At 40.1% G+C, this 24,081-nt stretch overlaps 1 protein-coding gene across 8 annotated transcripts in view; it reads right to left on the bottom strand.

Moving 5' to 3' along the window:
- LUC7L (LUC7 like) overlaps window positions 1-23,927 on the bottom strand; it is a 31,652-nt gene extending 7,725 nt beyond the window's left edge. For 3 of the 8 annotated variants that reach the window (XM_036460314.2, XM_045570301.1, XM_036460317.2), the window contains exons 1-6: window positions 23,744-23,925; window positions 21,768-21,862; window positions 14,574-14,672; window positions 4,435-4,545; window positions 2,857-3,000; window positions 610-786 (exon numbers count right to left, since the gene is read on the bottom strand). In XM_036460314.2, the coding sequence (XP_036316207.1) occupies window positions 610-786; window positions 2,857-3,000; window positions 4,435-4,545; window positions 14,574-14,672; window positions 21,768-21,862; window positions 23,744-23,804 (687 nt within the window). In that variant the 5' untranslated portion in view covers window positions 23,805-23,925. Of the gene's footprint in view, window positions 1-609; window positions 787-2,856; window positions 3,001-4,434; window positions 4,546-14,573; window positions 14,673-21,767; window positions 21,863-22,506; window positions 22,925-23,743 lie in introns of all 8 variants that reach the window. The other 5 variants (XM_045570304.1, XM_045570302.1, XM_036460316.2 and 2 more) reach the window with 5 other exon arrangements.
- Between the last annotated feature and the right edge of the window lie 154 nt (window positions 23,928-24,081).

Below are 24,081 nucleotides of genomic sequence, written 5' to 3' on the forward strand. Positions count from 1 at the left end.
TTTAAATTTTTTTTAACATGTTTTAATTGATTTCAGAGGAAAAGAGAGGGAGAGAGAAACATCAATGATGAGAGACATTATCGATCAGCATGCTTCTCACTGGGATCGAGCCCACAACTCAGGCATGTGCCCTGACTGTTAATCAAACTAGGTTCTCCTGGTTTATAGGCTGACACTCACCCACGGAGTCATACTGGCTGCTGGACTATCATTACATTATAAATTCAGTGACATACTGCATATCCTTCTTTTTTTAAATCCTCACCTAAGGAGTGGGGCGGTTTCCCCATTAATTTTTAGAGTGGCCCGGGGCAGGTCACAAGAGCTCCACAGCACTCCAGCCACTCTGGGCCTCTGGACAGTGCGGGAAGGCGGGAAGGCGGGAAGGCGGGAAGAGGGAAAGGCAGCGCCAGGCTGAGCAAAGGCAGTGCCAGCAGCCAGGGGGAGGAAGGCTCATTCTTGCACAAATCTTCGCGCATTGGGCCTCTAGTTGCACTATAAAATTCAAGGCACATTCTTAGGATAAGAACAAAAGTTTTCTTGAAGGATATAAATGTGAAGATCATAAGACTTCTTAGGTTTCTCAAAAAACACAATACATTAACGTACCCTCAACTGATCAAGCTTCTCTCGGATCTGAATGAACCCCAAGTGTAATTTGCCCCCAAAGTGGTCTGCAAGTCGACGGTCATTGTCATGGAGACCAAGGTAGGCTGAGCAGACTTCACAGACACGCAATTTCTGCTGCTGAAAACTGGATGCAGGCATAGAATTTCTGTATTCTTCCTGGAAAAAGAGAATGGAGTTGTGAAAATGCCACCAAATAGTCAACCACTAAAATGAAAATATTTAAAGGGACTAGAGAAGTGAGTTATAAATAAATAAGAATTTGATCCTTTCAAAGCTTCAGATATTTTTTAACCAATTTATCCTCATCATATATATAAGAAATAAACAAACAGCCCTAGCCAATTCAGTTGGTTAGAGGTCATCCCAATAGGCCAAGGTTGCAGGTTCAACCAATAAATGCATAAATAAACGGAACAACAGATCAATTTTCTCTATCTAAAAATCAATTTAAAAAAAATTTTTTTGAAAGAACCAACCGTCATGATTTTAAAACAAGGAAAATTCAAAACATCCAGACCAACAGGATGCTGCCTATTCTCAGAAAGAGTAGTGAAGGCAGGTCTCTAGGCACTGTAGGGAGTGAAGACCAGAGAAGCAAGACAGGAGAATCTTTAACAGGGTCCTTCAAAAAATAAACCAAATAAACAAGGAAAAAAACTCGAGCACCATCCACAGAATTTGTGTCCCAAGGTCTAGGAAACTATATCCCAATGTACCACCAAAAGTTAAAACAAATATATTAGACACTCTCTTCAAAGAAGAAAGTGCACAACAAAACAGAACAAAACCAATTCCCTCCTGCAGCCACTACAGTCTGAGTCCAATCACAAGAAGTAACTCACTCAGGCTCAAAATATATAAGACACGAAAGAAAATGAAACATGACATGGAAACTGCTGCCTGTGCCTAAGTTAAAATGCCCCTTCAAAATCCAGGTTTAAGATATGCATTACAATAGTCACTTATCCTTAAAGGGACGCTTGCTTGTAAGTAATCTATTAATCTGCACATTCAAAACATTTCCTAGAAAAGACAAATTAAAATAAGATACCACATCACTCTCACTAAACTGGCAAATATAAAAAAAACAGGCACTCTCATACATTACTGCCAGGAGGAGCCTGAGTTGGTATAACTAATGTGCAGTGCACGTTAGTGATCTATCTAATGGAAGGAGGACATACACATGCTATTACCAGAAACTCTCCTTCCTAATCTATGTCCTAGAACACTCTCACATGCACTAGTAGACAGGATCAAGAACACTCACTGTATAACTCTTTGTAAAGATAAGAAATCCTCAAAACCTACAAAACGGCCAATGGACAGTCGTCCTATCCTATCCTACATAATAACCAATATATGTATCCTATCCTATATAATAAAAGGCTAATATGCACATTGACTGAACATCGGAACAACTGGTCACTATGACACACACTGACCACCAGGAGGCAAGTGCAAAGCACAGGAGCTGCCCCCTGGTGGTCAGTATGTTCCCATAAGGGAGCTCCACTCACTGGCAGTGATGGGGGTCAGACATCCCCCAAGGGCCCCCGGACTGCACAGGCCGGGCTGAGGGACCCTCCTGAATGCACATATTTTGTGCACAGGACATAAAATGGAATCCTACAGCAATAAGCTAAAAGAACAGATCTGTAGGCAGCAACATGGAGAGATCTCACAAACAATGCTGAGTAAAAGATGCAAGTGAATAAAAAATATAGATAGTGTGAACAGAATTTATGTAAGACTTTAAAAATTTAATATATTTTTATTATCTTCAGAGAGGAAGGGAGGAGAGGGAGATGGAAACATAAATGAAGTTCTGTATCCTGATTGTTATTAATGTCAGTGTCTTTTCTGTGATGTTGTGCTAGAGTTTTACATCGGGGGATATGGGTAAAGGGTAACAGGACTCTGTATTCTCTCCACACTCCACACTGGGAATTGAGCCCGCAACCTGGGCATTGTGCACTGACCTGGAATCAACCATGACCTCCTGGTTCACAAGTCCACAGTCAGCCACTGAGCCACACCAGTGGGACATGTAGGACATTTTTTAATGCACAAAGTACATCCCCCTCACACACATGCATAGTGTTTGTGGGTATACATGTGTAATAAAGTATAAAGACAGAATTGAAGATTATGTTACATGTACAATAATGCCGGCCTCTGGCATTCCTCAGTTTCCCCTTTCTCTAAGACATTTTTCTCACCAACCTCAGCTTCTTTTTTCTTTGCACGGACTTTCTCCACTTCCATAAGAATTTTCTGGGATTCATCCACATTTCCTTCTGCTCCCAGCTGCTCAGCTTTAGCAAGAAGTTTTCCTATTTCTTCATTCAACTCATGTACTTTTTCTGCCTGAGGAGAGAGAGAAACAATCAAGCAAGAAGCATCCAAATAGCGAACGATTCTTAATACAAAGAAAATGAGTGTGTTTCTTGCTGAATTTCTCTGTTCCACTGAAAATAAACAGAACAGTTATAGATCCTTGGTGGCTCACATAAATTGTGACAATTACAACATCCTTATTGCCAACACTGAGACTCTGACCATAAACTAAACCTGTACACTATGTTTCAATTAAAAGCACCAACATCTCTGTCATTTCCAATTTGGCTGCAAGGATCAATATTGGTCATTTTCTAGGCTGTGTCTTTTTATGTCTCCTTCACAGTTCGATATTTTAGGGTAAGAGTAATAAAATGTCAAGGTTTAAATATATGAAACTTATACTATAAGCAAGATGCCTAATTATTTTTATTTACTTTCAGAAATAAACAGCACTTTTGGTCCAGTTAGCAACTGCATATATTCTAAGAAATGCTTTTACAAAACGGAAGGAAAAAACAATGAGCAGTTTTAGTTCCACTGCACAGGGAGTACAGAAGAGTAATGCAGCTGACACCCACCCAGGCCAATTATATACAGATCTTCCTTCATTCCGTGACATGGATGTACTACAGTTCAAACATTTCCCCACTTCCCATTTCCTGTGTATGTGGGATACTAAAAGCACACTTTAAAAAGTATGTATGAACCAGAGACGGGCGGACCTGCATCACCACCATTTGTCCACCAACCAGATCTGAAATAGCATGGCTGGCATGTACACATAAGGAACTATCTGGCATTGAAATTGGGACTCAAAAGAACTGTTGGCCCAGAAAGGAACTCACTACAGACTGATTCATTTGCCTCTCAGCATAACCATTAGGGCTTGTTGCAGTTTAGGTTCTTACAAGGGTATTTCTTGGATCAAATGATCTCAGACATCTAGAGGAAATGATGAACAACATAAACAGACCTAGAGAAAGAGAACTAGCGATGAGACTCTCAAACCTCAAAGGGAAAGTAAGGGAGGATGGGGGTAAGGGGAAGAGATCAACCAAAGGACTTGTGTGCATACATATGGGTCTAGTCAGTGGCCATGGACAACGGGGATTTGGGGGGGGTGGGGGGAGGAGAGACGCATATCTAGGGAGGGGTTTGGGATGAGAATGGGGGAATAAGGACAATTATGTGAGACCATAATCAACAATAATAAAAAAAATAGATAAATAAAAATTTTAAAAAAGTATGTATGGTGGGAGCAAGGATAGCAGCAGTAGCTCCTGGTAAGCTGAGAGCTCATGGACAGCCATTCTTCTTACTGGAAACACTCAAGGCAGTGTAGTGTCCACCCCAAAGATGCACTACCAGTGCAGATGGTGAGCTGTAAGTCCATCAGCAGCCAGCCCAGTTCTTACCAGTGATCTGTACCAGTAAATCGAGGCAAAAACCTCGCAAGCGTACCTTCGCAGAAACCTCTGCACTGATCTCCTCCTGTGTCTCTGCCAGCCGCTTCTTGGCAAGTTCAGTTCTCCGATCACACTCAGCGATAAAGGACTCCAAGTGATCCATCGCCTGGCTCAGGAGAAGCAGAGAGCTGGGATCAATTACATGTATGATCTAAGAACCCATTTGTTCGACAGGAAAATACTCCTGGGCTGATTTCTTAAAGCCTGTAGGTTCAGTGGGAAGATTTGAAACTACACTCCAGCCAACACATCCATAGTCATATTAAATCAAGGGGCTTTGTTAAACCAAATAAGCATTCAGGAGCATAGTCTTCTCATCTGATTTATTGATTTCCAAATTTCGTAATAGGTACCCCATCCCTCAATAACATTTCCAAGAAAATACTAAGGAAAATTACAACACTTGGCCATAATGAATAGTTTTCTCTGAGGGACAGAAAAGGCTGGATCGAGACTGGTGGTAAGAGCCCTCCTCTGGTGAGCTGTGGGAAATGCAGATGATGTACTCACTGGTCTTTGTGAGCCACGCAAATATTACCCCTCATGTTCTGAGGGTAGAGCTCCCCCTTCCACCTCAAAACAAAACAATAGAACAAATATTACTGAGAGCTGTGAATACGTTTAGTTATTGCCTACTGTCTAAAGTACCAGGAAAACTGGTATACTACTTACCCAGAGTGATAAAGGAAAAGAAACTCTAGAAATCTAAGTCTTACTCTGGAGAGAGTTGATAGGGAACAATAAAATACTAATTAACGGGTTATCACATACTAGTATACTAAACAGTTAAATTGCCATACTAGTCAAAGGCCCAACATAGCTTTATATACATACAAATAGGAAATCACTTGTCCAACTTCCAGGCTACCACCAGTAATAAGCAGCATCTCCTAAGTTATACCCATGAGCCAGTCTGCTAATGTCATTATCACCTTGGAAGCAAGGGAGGATAGCCATGGATAACAGGGTCAGACAGTATGATCTAGCATTAAAAAAAAAAAAAAAAAAAAAGGGAAAAGAAATTTTGGGTGGTAACGATAACAAGACAGATAAAAGTTAGGCCAACAGACCAAGTGATGATAATCCATATCCCTCTCCCAAAGATGGCCGGGAGAGAGCAGGTGAGCTATTAAGGAAGTACTCCACAAGGATCTGTTGACACTGGAATAACATTTCACTATGTTCAAATCAAGCAATCAGGAATGCAAATAATTGGCATTTGTTTGCCTGGATGCACTGTATTTCCTGGAAAAATATAGAGTAAGTAAGTTGTGCTGACAAATTTGAACTCACCAGGATCAAAGTTCCAATGAGCTGATATGTGTTTCATACCATCTGTGCTCACCTAGGACAACGGTGCCTAAGAAAATAGCCTGAGGCCTCAGTTCACCCTCACACAGGCACTGAGACTGTGCGGAGCCCCTCTGTCTACACAAATACAGCCATTTCACACCTAGGGCAGATCCAGGGACCCACTCCTCAGGGGCCAATAGAAAACAGACATCTGACGACACTGCCAGTGTCTTTACCAATCAGAGAAACCACTTGTATCTCAAGCAGAATCTCAACTGGCGGGGTAAAAAATCAGAATCAGATTTCTGATCAGTTATAAACTAAACAGTAAAGTTCACAAAACAGAATAGGCAGACCACAGAGAGGTATTTTAACTGCCAGGTTTTCTTCTTATTATTTTTTAAATTCTCACTTTAAAAAAAAACCCTCACCTGAAGATGTTTCTGACTGATTTTGGAGAGGGAGGTGGGAGAGGGAGAGAGAAACATCAATGTGAGAAACATCATTTAGTTGCCTCCTGTACAGGCCTCCAAAAGAGATCGAACCCATAACCTAGATCTGTGCCCTGACCAGGCGACACTCCAACTCAGTGAGCCACCCGGCCAGGGCTAACTGCCAGATTCTACTGCCCCTCCCTCTCCTTCAGTGTGCTTCTCAATTTCAGAGTGGTTCCTAAACCAAAGAGCAGGTCTAAATGATTTTTTTAATGTTGCATTTCTTGAAATACTTGATTATTCTCCACATAATAGTAATTGCTATAATGGATTAAAAAATTCTATTACAGACATCTCAGCAGAAAATTGAAAGATGAATATTTAAATTAATCCACTTTCTTCTATACTAAAAAACTAAAAAGGCCGTGAAAAATAGATCTAATTCTCAATACCAATGAAAATTTTTTAAAAAATTTAAAAACTATTAAAAAACGTTACTGAAATATATTTGAGGTTTTATAGTTCATCAAAGTGCAGTTTTAAATATTGATTTTATTGTACAAAAATTGCTCTTTTAAAAAGCCGTTTAAAATGAGGCACCCTTGCTAGATGCTGTGGCTCAACAGCTGAGACCCATGCCCGAGGGACTGCTGGTCTGAGTCTGAGCCGGGGTACAAGCCTGGATTGCAGGCTCATCCCCAGCACCAGGTGTACAAGCGGCAGCCAGTCGATGTTGCTCTCTCATCAATGTTTCTCTTTCCCCTCTCCTCTAAAATTAATAAAATTTTTTTTTTTTTTTTTTTTAAATAGAGGTACCGCTGAAACCGGTTTGGCTCAGTGGATAGAGCTTCGGCCTGCAGACTGGAAGGTCCCAGGCTAGATTTGGGTCAAAGGCATGTACCTTGGTTGCGGGCACATCCCCAGTGGGGGGTGTGCAAGCAGGAGCTGATCAATGATTTTCTCTCATCAATGTTTCTAACTCTCTATCCCTCTCTCTTTCTCTCTATAAAAAAAATCAATAAAATATATTTTTAAAAAAATAGAGGTATCCTTTCCAGGGTCATTGTATTATGACCATTTATTGCGGTATCCTTTTATGTATTTCAGTAAATTTTTTTTTAAAGGTATTTGCGTCTAAAAATTAAGTCCTAATCACAACCTACCACTTACTACTAGAAAGTCATCCAACTTCTCATAACTGGAGAGTGATGAGATGAAACATGAACTACTAAGGGTGCTTGAGCACAGCGCGGCATTGGCACCAGGTCTCACTGCCGCTGCAGGAGGCTGTCCCTGCACACACAGGACTGCCTGTGACTGTGCTGATTCTGACTCTGCCAGGCCAGCAGCAGTGACACCAGCCAGCAATCCATGAGCCTGAGACAAAACAATGTTGTCAGAATGTTCACAGTAAACATGTGCCCCTGGACAGTGTTGCCTGTGCCACGCATGACTCAAAATAGCTGTACAGGGACTCTTAAGATTGCCATTTCTCACATGAAGAAGTTGAGGTATAGGTTTCAAACTACTAAGTGATAGTATCAGGATGCAAGGACCACTGTGGCTTAGCTCCCTACACCTTAATCCTCACAAGTCTGAGATAGTTATCACCAGCCCAGCTTCTAGATGAGTAGAAAAAGGTGAAATAACTTGCCTAAGGTGACACAGGGATTCTAATCCAAGAGATCTGACTTATAAAACTATTAAAAAATGTATATATATGTATGTGTGTATATATACATATACACACATACACATACACACACACACAAACATATATATATGTTTGTGCAGTATATGCATAGTATTATTTATATATATATAAATAACTACATATAAATAAATAATACTGTGCATATATAAGACTGAAAAACTAAGTACAATTAGAACTGGTCACATTTGGTATATTAAAACAGTTTGGAAATTAGTTAACATGGTGTGTTGTTCTAGAAACCTGTCAAATAAAACATCAAAGAAAAAGATAATTTAAAGAAAAGATCAACTGTATTTACACTAAATTAAAGAAAAATAAATTATTTACATTTTCAACATACGGATACTTGAGAAATGTACTGCTCTGTAACTTCTCCATAGGTTAAACTAACGAGTTAACATTGTTTATTTGCCAGTGTTCACGTTGAGAAACTTGAAATTCATTTACATAAAGTACCTCATAGCAAATATTACATGTCCTTTCCTAGAAAATTCCTGGACAAAACACTCAAGAAAGCAAGGTCTGCTCCTAACATGATCAGGCTGAGACTGCATTAGGCTGGAAGGAGCTAATGGGAGGCACCTTCTCCCACATAAAACACCTGAGTTTTGGGCGGCTCCTGAGTGGAAAGGTGCCAGAAGTCCTGTCCATCACGCTCAAACTGAGGATACAGGCAGGGCATACCTACACAAAGAAGTATCTTGATGACAACTCCATCAGGCCCACAAAGAAATACATTTTTACACCTTTTGGGTCTCTCACTGACAAAGTCCCAGAGTCTGACAACTCACTGTCAGTGAAGATGTGAAAACTGGAACTCTCACACACCATGGTGAAAGCGTTCTCACCATGGCATTATCCATTTAAGAGTTTGGTATATACCTTTTTAAATTGTGTTAAACTATAAATTGGTAGTTACAAAATAATCACAGAAATGTAAAATCCAGCATAGGGAATATAGTCAATAGTACTGTAATAACTATGCACAATGCCAGGTGGGTATGTTAAATATTGGGGGACCACTTTGTAAAGTATATTATTGTCTAATTGCTATGCTGTACACCTGACATACAAAATAATATTGAATGTAAACTGTAATTGAAAAATAAAATTTTAAAAAGTATATGAAAACACATTTTTATTCCAACTAAACAGGTTTTGCAAGTTTCCTTATCTTTTTCACATCAATGTACACATCCAAGATCTACAGCTGTGTAGTATTTTCACTACATTTTAACACAACTATAATAACCCCTCTAATAAATACAAAGTTTGGATTTTTCAATTTTATTCCTTCAAAATGATAGCAATAAACATCTTATATCTTCTCATATATAGGCAAATACTCTTTTAGGACAATTTCTTACAAATTGCTTAGAAGTGATTCAAAGTCCGTAGTATTTTAAATTTATTAAAAGGGCTGACTAGTTCTTATTTTAAGAGAATTTTCCTTTAAACCATTGCATCATGAATTAATAAATCAACTATGAACTTCAGTTTTAAAGAGTTCTTTTATAAAATAAACAAGACATGGGTATCTTAATATCATCTAGATTGCAAAACTTCCATTTTGACCTGATGTCAACAACCTATTTTGAAAAAACACCCCTTGCCTAGTAAAAATGATGTAGCCCAGCTGATGTTGCTCAGTGGTTGAGTTTCAACCCATGAACCAAGAGGTAACTGGTTCAATTCCCAGTCAGGGCATATGCCCAGGTTGTGGGCTCAATCCTCAGTAGGGGGGTGTAGATGAGGCAGCCAATCAATGTTTCTATTTCTCTATCCTTCTCCCTTCTTCTTTCTCTAAAATCAGTGAAAACATTTTTTTTACTAAATAAATAAAAATTATTTAAAATATAATTCAAATCCTTGTTATATTGAACATATTTGATTAAAATTTTTTCAATATTAAAACAATAAAAATGTTATACACTTTTTTTGTCAGCTTTCTAATATAAACCGGGTTTTAAAAAAGCTCCTAAATATCCTTGATTGATCTACTGAATGGGATCTGATTCCTCTCCTACTCAGTATCACCTGCTGCTTCCATTCATTCTGGCAAAGAACATTAAACTTAGAACTTTCAGAGACTTTGGAGGTAAATCTTTAACCCACCTCACTGAAATATTGCCAACAATGAAGAGATTCTGCAGAAACATTTGGTGAGCAACACAAATGTGTGAAGAACAATGAGAACAAATCACAGGTTAGTGATGGTTCACAACTTGTGAAAATCATGAGTCTATCTCCCAATAGTGCTGATCACACTGCAGCTCTTCCAGAAGCCAACCTCATTATGGACACTTGGGAGCTCTCCATCCCAAGCCTGAGTCTCAAGACAGCCTATGGGCTACATGCAGGTTGGGAGCTAAGTGCCAACAAACAGGTTATCTTGAGGCAGCAGCAGGGTCTATCAAGGGTTGGTCTATGAACCACATCTGGTCAAAAAGCTAATATGTTGTGCTTATCAAAATTGCAATTTTGAAACACGTGTACTCCCCCCTCCCCCCACCAATCACAACTAGCCTCTATGAGAATTCATTCTGAATAAATGTTCTTTGAAAGCTACAAGTGATCTCAGTAGACAGATACTGGATGGCTAGTCATATGGAAAGGGGAAACTTCCATGTGAAAAGTCTCAGAGCCTTCTAGAGTGCTGGAATCAGTAACAGCGAGTGTGTATTAGCCACCGAAAATCATTTTCATCAAATTAATTAAACAAATTTATATTTTCAGAAAAAAACTTTATATTTCTTTCTAAGTTTATTCTGCAAAACTAAGGAAATAAAAGTTAATATAGCTTGACATTTTAAAGTCAGGTCACTTTTATTATTAAAATAACGCAGGCACATCCAAACACTACCAATATGTATAAATTTTAAACTTTTAACATAGGTCCAGCTGGCATGCCTCAGTGGTTGAGTGTGGACTTATGAACTGACCTATGAACCAGGAAGTCGAGGCAGCCAATCAATGATTCTCTCTCATTATTGATAGTTCTATCTCCTCTCCTCCCATCCTCTCTCTGAAATCAATTTAAAAATATATATTTTTAAAATAGTAAATGTTAGCCAAAACTGGTTTGGCTCAGTGGATAGAGTGTGGTCTGTGGACTGAGGGGTACCAGGTTCAATTCCGTCAAGGGCATGTACATTGGTTGCGGGCACATCCCCAGTAGGGTGTGTGCAAGTGGCAGCTGATTGATGTTTCTCTCTCATCGATGTTTCTAACTTTCTGTCCCCGTCTCTTCCTCTCTGTAAAAAAATCAATTATTCATATATATATAAATTTCAGTCCTAGCCAGTTTGGCACAGTGGATCAGCCTGGAGACCGAGGAGGGGTCCCAGATTTGATTCTGGTCAAGGTCACATGCCTGGGCTGTGAGCCCATCCCCAGTGTGTGTGCGTGCGTGCGTGCGTGTGTGTGTGTGCGTGTGTGTGTGTGTGCGCGCGCGCGCGTGTGTGCGCGCGCGCGGGGGGGTGGGGGGTGGGGGGGCGTGGCACGAGGCAGCCTATCAATGCTTCTCTGTCATCATTGGTTTTTCTCTCTGTGTCCCCTTCTTCCTTCCTCTCTGAAATCAATGAAAATATATTTTAGAAAAATATAGTTTTTAATATAAATTTTTAAGGTAGGGCAAATTCTCTGGCACGTGAACTATATCTAAAGCCATTACTGTAAAAGCAACAACAACAAAAAAACCTTTTAAGGTAAAATCTCCCTAACACTCAGAGATACCTGCTTAAAACTTCATGAAACAATGATAGGACCACAAATTGTGTACCAAGCCCCCATTAACGGTTTTATCATAGCTTTCCTGCCCCCTGAAAAAAAGTTGCAACAAGCCTCTTTTCTGTGTATTCACTTGCACAAATCCCCAAGATACCTTCCCAGTTGTAGAGTCCTGGGAGGAGCATACAGTGTATGTCCACTGGACATGCCCACAGTTCCTGACAGATGCCCTTCTACAGAGACGGCTACTCCAAGTTACCCTCAGGCTCTGGGTAGGCGGCCCCCTTCCATGTGTCCATAGCATGGTTACCAAGCACTTTAATATAAGCTTTCCATAATGTCAAAATTACTTTTAAGGAGATAGCAGAAGGGGTGGTTACCTTTTCAAAAGAAAAAGTAATTTCCATATGGTATATTTTCACACAGCACCAAAAGATCTTTGACCTGTTCTAGCCCTCCAACTAAGACAAGAGTGACCATGTCAAGGAGTATAAAACAAAAATGACATTTGTAACACCTTAATCAATAAGTTAAAAAAACAACACACACACCATGGAAGCATCATACCACATTCTGCTTATCCACTTAATCTTAGAGGTAATTTCACATCAACATACACTAAACTACCTCCATTCTCTTTTCACAGTTATAGATCATTCCACTAATCTAGCCAGTCCCTTACTGTGGGAAGTCTTCTTGGTTCCTGCTTTCCGAAGTTATAATGCTATAAGAATATTCTGGAGCACATTTATCTTAGTATATATGCAAGTGTTCAGTCAGATATACTCTCACAACTGGCACTGGCAGAACGTGTTTTCACACCTTCAGATGTTCAATTCTCCAGGTGTATCGGGATTACTGAACCCACCATCTCTTTAGTTCTGAGTGAAAGTCAGCACGTTACAGGATTAGAAGCCTGCTAGGAAATATTCCTCACCCCTTTTCTATTAAGCTATGGCAACTATGATGAATTTTATATATAGCAGGTCCTTATAACATCATTTCATTGAACATCCATGAGATGCTATAGGAACTTTACTCTTGCTTATATCTACTATTAGCCTACAGTAAAGTTGGTTTCTTTTTACATCATTTCACTCAAGTCACAGAACCTACCAACGTTAAGTGAAGACTTAATGTAGAAAGGAAACTAGCCCATCATCATATATACAAATATTTTGCCTCAGTTTATTGTCTGATTTTAAGTATGGGAATTTTTCATAAAATAGTATCCTAAGTTTTCATATAATAGACTAATGCATCGTCTTTCTCATAGCTTCTAGGCTTTCTAATAGCTGAAGATGACAAAAACAAATTTAATTTCTTGGGGCTCCAACTTGGTATTTTTCCAACTGGCTAATCCAGTTTCCAACGCTGTTCATTAAAAACCCATCTTCTCTACTCTGACTGAATATATACTCCTCATAATAAATCCAATTACTATTTATATTTCAATCTCTTTCTGTAGCCTCAATTTCTTCTATTTACCTAGTCTGATATTAAATTAATCAGGCCATTTAAAAAGTACACTGACCTTCTGACTTAGTAGAAATGCTAAGGTTTGTGATCCAAATAATATATTAACTAAAACTGAGATTTCAACCTGTATCTGTATATTTATCAGTTTACTAAACCTGATATCCCTAGGTAACAGCCTCTTTATATAATCATTTTTAGGTTATTGGAGAATTAAAAATCATAACATTGAAAATTACCATTTCTAAGTCCCATCTATTAGTTGAACTGTTGCTAGACATTCAAAGATTCAATGCTGAGAGCACACTGCTATTAAAGAATATATTTGGGAGGAAAATTCTCCATTCTAATCACTTTTTAAGACTACTGGCTTAACCAGATTTACTCCAGCAACAATATATCCTTTAAAATGTCCTTTGAGGGGGAAACGTCTTTTTTGGGTTTCATTTTTTCAGTCTTCAACTCAGGAAACTGAATGGCATCAAACCCTTCTGATGACTTCTGCTCATAATAGTGTTGGCGGATTAGGGGGGGAAAAATTAAAACAACTCTAAATCATGCATTCTCATAAGGGAAGGGGTAAAAGGAGGGGGGGGAGATCTAAGATATTACAATGGTTGTAGCATGGAAAGAATCACAGTACATAAACTGACATGCAGCATGGATTATCATGATTTCCAGGGTATCACAGAGGGAGTGGGGCCAAATTCAGGGAAAAAAATAAAAAAAAATTAAAAAAGATTCCTTTGGGAGAAAATAAACAAAAATTGTGAAATGTCATTTTATAACCACTAAATTGCAAAAATTTAACAGTCTGATAATACCAATGTTGGTAAGGATGTATACACCTCTATTGTGGGTGTAAATTGATATAGCCACTTTATCAAACAAGAGAGAGAAAAAAGAAAAGAATTATCTTAGAAGGATGAACATGGGCATCCCTTACAAACTACCTCTCCTAGGAATATATCCTAGATAATAGAATATACCCTAGGAAAATCCTTGTACACATGCACCAAGGTGATATTCAAGAATATTTATACTCTTCAGAATAGTAAAAAACACTAATTTTATCTATGAATAAAGAATGGATAGTTTAAGCCATACTCAATCAATAATCAAAACAAAATACCCAGCAAAATGGGTAAATAGAAACACTACTGAACAAAAAAATAGTTAACAACTGTCTACACTATGAAACCATTTTAAAGCCTCAAAGACAAGAAATAAACAATCTTCAAGGAATCATAAAAATATGTAATAAAAATATTTTTAAAAGGAAATGACACAAAGTATAGAATAGTGTTGGAGAGGTAGACACACAGGCAGACACAAAATGGTATTGGCCATGTTCCAGTCCTTAGCTAGAGTGATGGAATAACAGGTATCTATTTTGTTTGTTTCATAACTTACTTATTTTGCATTATTCCTGTTAGTTCAATATTTGGCTCTTCAAATAGGGACTAATTAACACCAAATAAAACTTACATCCAATTCAAAAAACAGGTCCCTTTCTTTACTTGCGATTTCATAATCTGCTCGGAGGGCCAAGTCGTGGATTTTGGTACATTCTCCTAAATCCATGCGCTGTAAGAAACAAACAGAAGTTTACACACAAACATCTACCCATTAGAAAGCACATGCTCTGGCATCTCAACTGTCACCAATATAAACAATACTTTTTAATATTAAATATTAATAATATTTAATAATAAATATTAAATCTATCATAAGAAAATTAAGAAATAGAATATGGCTGAAAAGCCTTATTTTTCTTTTACCACCGTGACTACAGAACTGATGCATATAACAAGTGTAAAGGTTTATATCTCTTTTTTTTTTAAACATTTTATTGATTTTGTACAGAGAGGAAGGGAGAGAGATAGAGAGTTAGAAACATCGATGAGAGAGAGAGTCATCGATCAGCTGCCTCTTGCACACCCCTTACTGGGGATATGCCCGCAACCAAGGTACTACATGCCCTTGACCGGAATTGAACCCGGGACCTTTCAGTCCCCAAGCCGACGCTCTATCCATTGAGCCAAACCGGTCTCGGCTATATCTCTTTTAGACCCAGAGAAAACTGGACAAATGAAAACATTAACTTTGCCAACTTTATTTTTGCATCAGTCACAGAAAAAATTTCTATTTTTTTAATAGCAGAATTGGGGGTGGGAGTGGCAAGAAAGGCAAGAAAACCTGAGTGTCTTGATAGCAACAAGCTTCTAGTCCTAGGCATCCCTTCATGCAATCTTGACTACTCAAGATGCTCACATTGCAGAGACAAGAAAAGGAAAGAGCAGACGGAAATCAGGTTTTGGCAATTACAACACAACCTAACACTTGGCTTTTGTGTAGCATTTTGTATTCCAAAGGGAAGAAAGCAGAATAGGCTGATTCAGAGCCAAATGAATCCTCCATTCTCTTAACCTGGTAAATGACCCTGGACATATAATTGGGCCACTCAGTTGCCCTTTTGAGAAACAAAAGACTCTTTAATAAAAACACACACACACTTGATTTTTTTTTACAGGGAGGAAGGGAGAGGGATAGAGAGTTAGAAACATCGATGAGAGAGAAACATCGATCAGTTGCTTCCTGCATACCCCCTACTGGGGGTGTGCCCGCAACCAAGGTACATGCCCTTGATCGGAATCGAACCTGGGACCTGTCCACAGGCCAATGCTCTATCAACTAAGCCAAACTGGTTAGGGCCCTGCACAGTTCTTATGTAAATCCTGAGTACAAGATTGCACAGACACAAACACTGCCTCTGACATCTAAACAGCAACAGGGAAGTTTGTATACTGAGGATCATGCTTATCAAATAATAGAGTTCGAGTTAACAAAACCCAAAATCCAATGAGACAACTCATAACTAACTGGTAAACAAAAAATGATGGAACCCAGGAACTCCTTTGAGCTCAAATTGTGTTCATAATGATATCAAAACCTTCATGGGTTATAAAATCCGTAACATTTTAGGAAAATTAGAGAGGCTCACAGTGCCTGGCTCTTGGGGCCTATGTTATAGAAGGTATGTGCCGTACTCACTAACAAAATATCCTTCAGCCCTAGCCAGTTTGACTCAGTGGATTGAGCATCAGCCTGCGGACTAAGTGTCCCAGGTTCGAGTCCGGTAAGGGCACATGTCTGGTTGGGGGCTCAATCCCCAGGGTGTGCAGGAAGCAGCCTATCCAAGACTGTCTTCTCATCACTGATTTTCTCTCTCTCCCCCCTTCCTCTCCGAAATTAATAAAAGTATATTAGGGGGGGGGGGAATATATATATATCCCCTTCAATATCACCAGTGACAGTAATAATGTCAGTAAGCTGCCTAGCATGTTTATCTTCATTTCTACCAAAGATTTTTAAATGCTAAAACCTTTTCTCCTTCATCATTCTTACTCTGAAGTCATATATAGCTCATGTATTTTGGTTACACAGAAGACCTAAAGGAAGAGCAATAGTGGTTCTAGAAGCCAAAGTTGCAACTAGAATCACTGTCTCTGTAAAGCGAACTTTTGCTTCATTCACTCTTTTAAGTACTAAGATTATTTAAAATACAGTTCCCACAAATAAAACTATGCACTTTAGCTGAAAAATTAATGGCGGCTATCAGAAATACGTAAAAGCTAATAAAGTCTTGCCCTGGCCAGTGGTCAGAGCATTGGCCCTCTCACCAAAGGATCAAGGATTAAATTCCATGTCAAACGCAAGGGTAAGTGCCTGGGTTTCAGGTTACATCCCCATGGGGGAGTGTAAAGGAGGCAACCAATTGATGTTTTTGTCCCTCCCTTTCTCCTTTCCACTCTAAGATAAATAAAATAAAAGCTAATGAAGTAACCACCACAGGAAGCACTAAAACCTTAAGTGCTAAAAATTTTAAGTGCAAATCAAATTTCCACTCTGAAAACTTCCAAATGCCAAGAAAGTTTTTACATTAGGGAACCACAAATGAAGCAAAATTCACCACTGTCTTCCTTGGGGTGCGAGCCTCAAGCTAAAGCAAGCAGGACAGGCCTGACTGCCATGGTTACTCTCTGGAAGGATTAGTATTTTTCCACTTTGCCAAGGAGGCAGGGCAGTAGCAGCTAACTACCCTGGCAGCTAAACACCAAACAGAGCTGAAACATCACACTCATTAGATCCTTCCAAAATATCCCAAGTGGCTGTTAAATCTAGCCTGTCAGACCTTTTTTACTCACAAACACCGGTGTTAGCTAGTGATGACACTGCCAACAGGAAAAGACAATAACGGTTTCTTCCAGGACTCTTGGAAAACAAAGTTCTTCCACTGAGACAAGTTATACTACTTTCCCTCCAGCTATTGTATTCTCCCAAACTTACTAACCAATATTATATTTTTCCAGTAGGTCCCAATAAAATTATTGCTTCCAACCCTCTTTGCCTTACCCCAATGACAGGATATAGTTTTGAACAAAAACTTGGGCCTGGCGTAGCCCTTAGCAGGCTGATGGTTATAACCACTTTCATCTTGCAGCTCCACTCTACAGAATTACATTCATTCCAATTTAACACAAACTCCCCATAAGACCCTCCTTCAACTCTGCCCTCACCTTCCACTCCCATGTAGCCCACACCCAAGGAGGCTCCACCTTTACTACAACCTCCCTCTGAATTCCCAATCCTCATCCTAATGGATTCTTGGCAACTCCTGAGATTTATTTTCTTAAGAAATAGGTAGCCTATTTCTTTTATTTTTTAAAAAATATATTTTATTGATATTTTACAGAGAGGAGGAAGGGAGAGAGATATAGAGCCAGAAACGTCGATGAGAGAGAAACATCGACCAACCGCCTCCTGCACCCCCCCACTGGGGATGTGCCCGCAACCAATGTACATGCCCTTGACCGGAATCGAACCTGGGACCCTTCAGTCTGCAGACTGATGCTCCACCACTGAGCCAAACCGGTTTCGGCTCCTGAGATTTATTTGCATCTTCACATGAACATGTCTCCTTCTCCTCAGACTGCTCCTATTGAGATGCCCCTGCCCAACCTGTCACCAGAGTGAAACAGATCAGTCCGTGGCTTCTCATAACTCAAATGATTCCACAGCCTCTGCCTCCCTCTCCCCACTCACACCAGTCCAGATACACCAGTGGCATTCCTGCTGTCCTTCATCTCTACCCTCTACCCAGAGCATTATATCCTCAAAAGCAGGCACATGTTCTTTCTCACCGGTCAAGCCTCTATTCCAATGTCCCTAAGAGTCCTTACCTTATCACCCTATCTAGAATAGTCCATTGCCTACTCATTATTTATTTTATGTTCTTTCACCATTAGATGAGAGCAAAGACTTTGTCTTATTGGCACCATATCCTCAGTGTCTGTCTGGCGCAGAGAGTAGGTGTCCAGTAAATGCTTGGTGAATTAATCTACAATAAACCTAACACAATAAACATTGGTAGGAAACGGCCTCATTCTGGTTATTTTTCTCACTAGCATTCTGGTACAATGTTACACAGGGATCTGCTTAAGAAAAACATCATTGGCCCTAGCTGGTTTGGCTCAGTCGATGGAGCATTGGCCTGCAAACTGAAAGGCCCCTGGATACGTTTCCGGTCAAGGGCGCATGGCCAGGTTGTCGGCTCCATCCCCAGTGGGGGGCATGCAAGAGACAGCCCATTAATGATTCTGTCAACACTGATGTTTCTCTCTCTCTCTGAAGTTAATTAAAAATATATATATACTAAAAAGAAAAACATGGAGGCCACGGGGGCATAGGGTACCAACGAGACAGAACTGAACCTCACATCACCCTGCTTGGCCCTGGAGGATGGCTGGTTAGCCAGACACGGGTAAGATTCCTCAGGGAAGGAACAACCTAAGACTGCACAGTCAAAGAGGGGCCATCAGGAGAGAACTTGGGAGCCAACCCTCACCCCTGTTGAGGGAGTCTCCTGCCCCCTTGGGACCCAGGTAAAAGACAGAGACTTGGTTGACAGCAGCTGCACTCTCACTATAACAAGACTTTATTTGAGTTGTCTTATACCCATGGTAGTGGGTTTTTGATATCTAAATCCAGCCTACCACCAGGAATGCTTAGGGCCTACTCAAGAAGGCAAATAATTCTTTCCACTAATATTTACACGGTAAAATAAGATTGTTTTAGAGTGATAAATTTGACAGTAAAATAGTAGACAAGTTTTCAGGCTAATTTAAATTGGTTAAATGAAATAAGCGAATATTCTAGAAAAATTAATTGTACTGGACAAAAAGCTGTTCTTAAAGTGTTAACTAAAATTTTTATTGGTAGTTCATCTGATGATAAAATTTCACAACAGGAAATGAACCTAAGGTAGTCATATTATAGTGCAAAAAAATAAAATTTAAAAGCTATCAAGACTTATAAAATTTTCAAAAGCCTCCTAATACTTAAATCAAAAAAGGGGGAAAGTAGAAGAATATCATATAAGGAAAAATATCCTGTAAGTAAATTACATCTAGAAAATTTGTACTTTAGAAAATTAATTGTAATGCTAACAGCAAGACACCCATGAAAAACACACATGGTGTCAAAACAAGCCAGAGGAAAATCACATGGGCAAAAAATGAAAAAGGACCCCAAGTCAAATTTATAGAAAAGATTCCTTTATTAACTTTTGGTGGAGAATATGTTTGTATATTTTCAGAAAACAACTCCGAGACCATGTGGACTCTGGCAACAGACAGCAATTGACAGGACTACTCCAGCCATGAAGACAAAAGAGAAGCAGTCCAGGGATGGAAGACGCTGATGACGCCTTGCCATAATAGCAGTCAGCAGCTGTGTTATCACTGCAGGTTGCCCAGGACCAAACCAGAGAAGGTCGGACCTGCATTACCACCATTTGTCCACCATACAGAACTGAAATATCATTGCTGACATATACACATAAAGAACTGTTTTGACATTGAAATTGGGACTCAAAATAACTGTTGGCCCAAAAAGAAACTCACTACAGACTGATTCATTTACCTTTCAGCATAACCATTATTGCTTGTCTCATTTTTTATTCTTACAAGTGTATTTCCAGTAGGACATGATCTCACTCATCTAGGGGAAACGGTGAACAACATAGACTGATGAACAAGAACAGACCCAGAGATAAGGAGCCATGGGTCAGACTGTTGGACATCAGAGAGAAGGTGGGGATAAAAGGGAGAGATCAACCAAAAGCTTGTGTGCATACATATGAGCCTAACCAGAAGTCAATGACAATAGGGGGGTGGGATTATGACTGGGGAGGGTGCGGGATTGGAATGGAGGGTTGAAGATAAATATGTAATACCTTAATCAATAAAGAAAAACCTGGTTGAACTGCTTCACTCTGGTTCATGTCCCTCATCTCCAAACTTCTCCCACTAAGATCTATCAACAATTCCAGGTTATGAAACTTCTCCTACAGGAGTATCCTATAGCTGAACTGTTTATAACTAATGGAAGCTAGACATCTACATTGATGGATTCCTTTGGCTCTGAATTTGCCTATTCTGCTTGACTTTGATACACAAAGAGCAACACAAAAATCTGTAGCAAATACGAGTTACAATGCTTTCCTATATAAGATCAAAGTCACAAGGTTTGGCATTAATTTCCTATTTGCTGTCAGAAGAGCCAGTTTGAGAAGATTTAATACACCTAAGCAGTTTCCCACTACAATGATATTAATAAAGCAATGATTAATCACAAAGAAAACGTTCACTAGTACATGCACATTTGAGCCTTAAAATGAAGACAGTTTTTATATCCACGAGGTGGCTGTGAAATCTTAAAATTAGATAGTTATAGATCCTACACTCTTTAGTCTTCTTAAATCCTATCTAATTTTGAATAAATGCAATTCTACAAAATTAGCACCCGTTTTGTTCATCTGAACTGAACTTAAAATTTTAGGGGTCTATAATCATTGAATCATGTGTTACTTTCTTGAAAGAGTTGCATAACACAAAACTAGAAAAATCAATGCTATTCCCAACTGATTTTTAGAAAACTTCTAAACTCGGAGAAGAAATGTTATCTTGTTTGATTCTACAAAAACCTGATAACTTTTGCCTGGCCTGTTTGTCTCAGTGATTAAGCGCCAACCTATAAACCAGGAGGTCAGTTTGATTCCAGGTCAGGGCACATGCCTGCTTATGGGCTGGATCCCCAGTAAGGGGTGTCCAGGAGGTAGCTGATCCATGTTTCTATCATCTCTCATCAATGTTTCCATCTCTCTTTCTCTCTCTCTCTCCCTGTCCTTTCCTCTCTTTTTGAAAAAGCAATAAAAACCTATTGTTTATTTTTTTTAAAATTCCATTAAACTAAAAGAACCTATAATTTTGAAGGGGCAATAAAAGTGATTTCTGCCGAAATCGGTTTGGCTCAGTGGACTTGCGGACTGATAGGTTCCAGGTTCCATTCCAGTCAAGGGCATGTAACTTGGTTGCAGGAGGAGGTGTGCAGGAGGCGGCTGATCGATGTTTTTCTCTCATCGATATTTTTAACTCTCTATCCCTCTCTCTTCCTCTCTGTAAAAACTCAATAAAATATATTTTTTTTAAAAAAGTGATTTCTATTTGATAAAGGAAGACAGAATTCAACCTGGAAAACTTATACTGCCTACACAGCACCCCAAACCAAGTGTTCTGATGTCTCCCTCTACCCCCCGAAATGTCCCACAAATGCTCCTACCGTCCCAGCCAGGATGTCATGAGGGCAGCAGTCCAGAAGGTGACTCTTGCAGACTCGGTCATCTGTAAACTTCACCCTCTGTCTGGTTTCATCTCCTGAAATTTATTTGTGGTTTTAAATAAGACAATACCATGTTAAATACAAAAGCATATCTGGTACCAGTCACCTGGATGATTTGCAGACTACCAAATACACTGAAAAGCTGATCTAGAGATATTTACAACTGCAGTGGAATACAAATGTTTTTTGATGCTAAATATATCATGAAGAATCACATTTAATAAGATCTGACTCAATCATTGTGCCAAAGAAGTCAAGGAGTCAGAAGTAAAAGGCTGAACACCAAAAGGTCAGTAGACCCACACATACATGTGGGCAATGATACCAAAACCCATGTTAATCAGAGGGCCATGAATCACCACGTATGACCTATAGCTGGTAGTTTCCGCCAACAAAGCTATTAATTAGTCTAATCGTTTTGCTGTGGACAAAATGTGTAGGCAGCATTTTGCTCAAAAATACCAAGTAAGCTTTCAAACTCTACCACTAATAAATAATCCAGACCTAGTCTCCCTATCCCCTTCTCACCCCCACCCTTAAGAAAGGAGCGTTGGCACCTGGGAGTCACTGTTAACAAGACAATACTTAAAAAAAAGAAGAAAAAAACTTAAAAAAAAAAAAAAGGCAAAAAGGAACTAGGTTAGTCAATACACACTGTGAGTTCCAACATATACTGTACCCATCTGCATTCTTCAAGACCTCAGCTGCAGAATTTTATGCCCGCAGTTGAAAAGTTTTAAAGGAAAAGTTTTCTTGCCCAACCTGCAGTAAGGAAGTCAGGGGAATGATACATAAAAGTAAAGGCAAAGTGGAATGTGACAAATTTAAAAGCTAATCTGTGTATAGGACACAGAGCTGTGTAATACTAAAGGAGGAGAATATATTTTAGGATTTGCAAGCATCCAGGATTAATGTAGTGTCTTTTTATTGAAAATGCTCTCTTTCTAAACTACACTTTTAAAGATACGTGTGAAAAAAAGCAAACACTTTTTTGTTATAACAGCTTAGAAATTGGTTGTGACTCACGGCTCGATGAACATGAGGCTTTTCTGCAACTCCCTTGCAGATTGATGTAGGCAGGCAAAGATACACTGAACCTTTATAAATAAAATAGAGGGGCCACAATTGTTCAGTTTGTATGAAATAAAAATATGGGAAGCAATTCAAAAGCAACTCAATATACAAAGAAAGCTAAAAAGCACGTTTTCACCTACTGAAATATAGTGCAAAGAATTTGCACAGCCCTGCGAATGTGCCAGTGTGAACTTACAACTGCATTACTTCGGTAGAAAAGAAAACACAAACCACAGCAGGTATGTAGTTTTGCAAAGATGCAATCACTTTCTCCTGAGACAACCACCATGAATGATCTTGCGCTCCTCCCTACAAGACAACCTAACCTGACGACTGACAAGCGCTGGCTAAACAGAGCCTCTCCTAAGTGGGAAGTGGGCTTGGAAAAGTACTCGGCAGGAACCCTCATAAGAAAAGCTCAATTTACGGCTCTCCTTGCAATGGTGCAGAACCAGAACGGAGGGAGTTCGAGGCCCATCGGCTCCCTTGGGGGTAGCTTCTCCAAAGTTGCCGACGACCTGAAACCTATGGTGGCTCCAGCCTTTCGCCAACTGCCCGGTCGGAAATGGCGCGACCATAAATGGGGAAGGGGGATGGAGCCCCGCTGACGGAGCGGGCTCGGAGGAGGAGCTCGCCGAGGATCCGCCGCCGGTGGGAGAAGAGCCGGCCGCGGTCGCCCGCCAGGCGAGCCGCTCACACAAAGGCGCGGCGCCTGCCATCGGCGCGTGGGGGAGGGGAAGGGAGGGCGCAGGCGCAGACATTTGCGGTCCCGCTTCAGGCCGTCCGGTGGCCTCGCCTCACTCCCGCCCCAGCCCCTCGCCTGGCTGGCCGCCCCGACTCACCATCCCGGGCCGTGCCCATGAGCTGGTCCAGCAGGGCCCGCATCTGCGCCTGGGCGGACATGGTGACGGGCGGGAGCTGCAGGAACGGCCCTGACAAGGTCTCTCAATCCGCAGCGGTGGTGGTGGCGACGACGAAGGATTGTCACGTCGGCCTCGATCCCACTCGGCTTTTTCCCTTCGCGGGGGACGTCGGGAGGAAGTACGTCAGCACCGGCGTTTGGCCTGCCGGGAAATGTAGTTCCTGGGTCTGGTGGATGCAGAACTTGGCTCTACAGGAGACTGTGATTAAATAGTCCAAGCCAGTTGTCTAAGCAGCGGATATAGTCTCTACTCTGATT

The sequence above is a fragment of the Pipistrellus kuhlii genome, unplaced genomic scaffold (genome assembly GCF_014108245.1).
Source record: "Pipistrellus kuhlii isolate mPipKuh1 unplaced genomic scaffold, mPipKuh1.p scaffold_m20_p_31, whole genome shotgun sequence".
In the NCBI taxonomy this organism is placed as follows: domain Eukaryota; kingdom Metazoa; phylum Chordata; class Mammalia; order Chiroptera; family Vespertilionidae; genus Pipistrellus; species Pipistrellus kuhlii.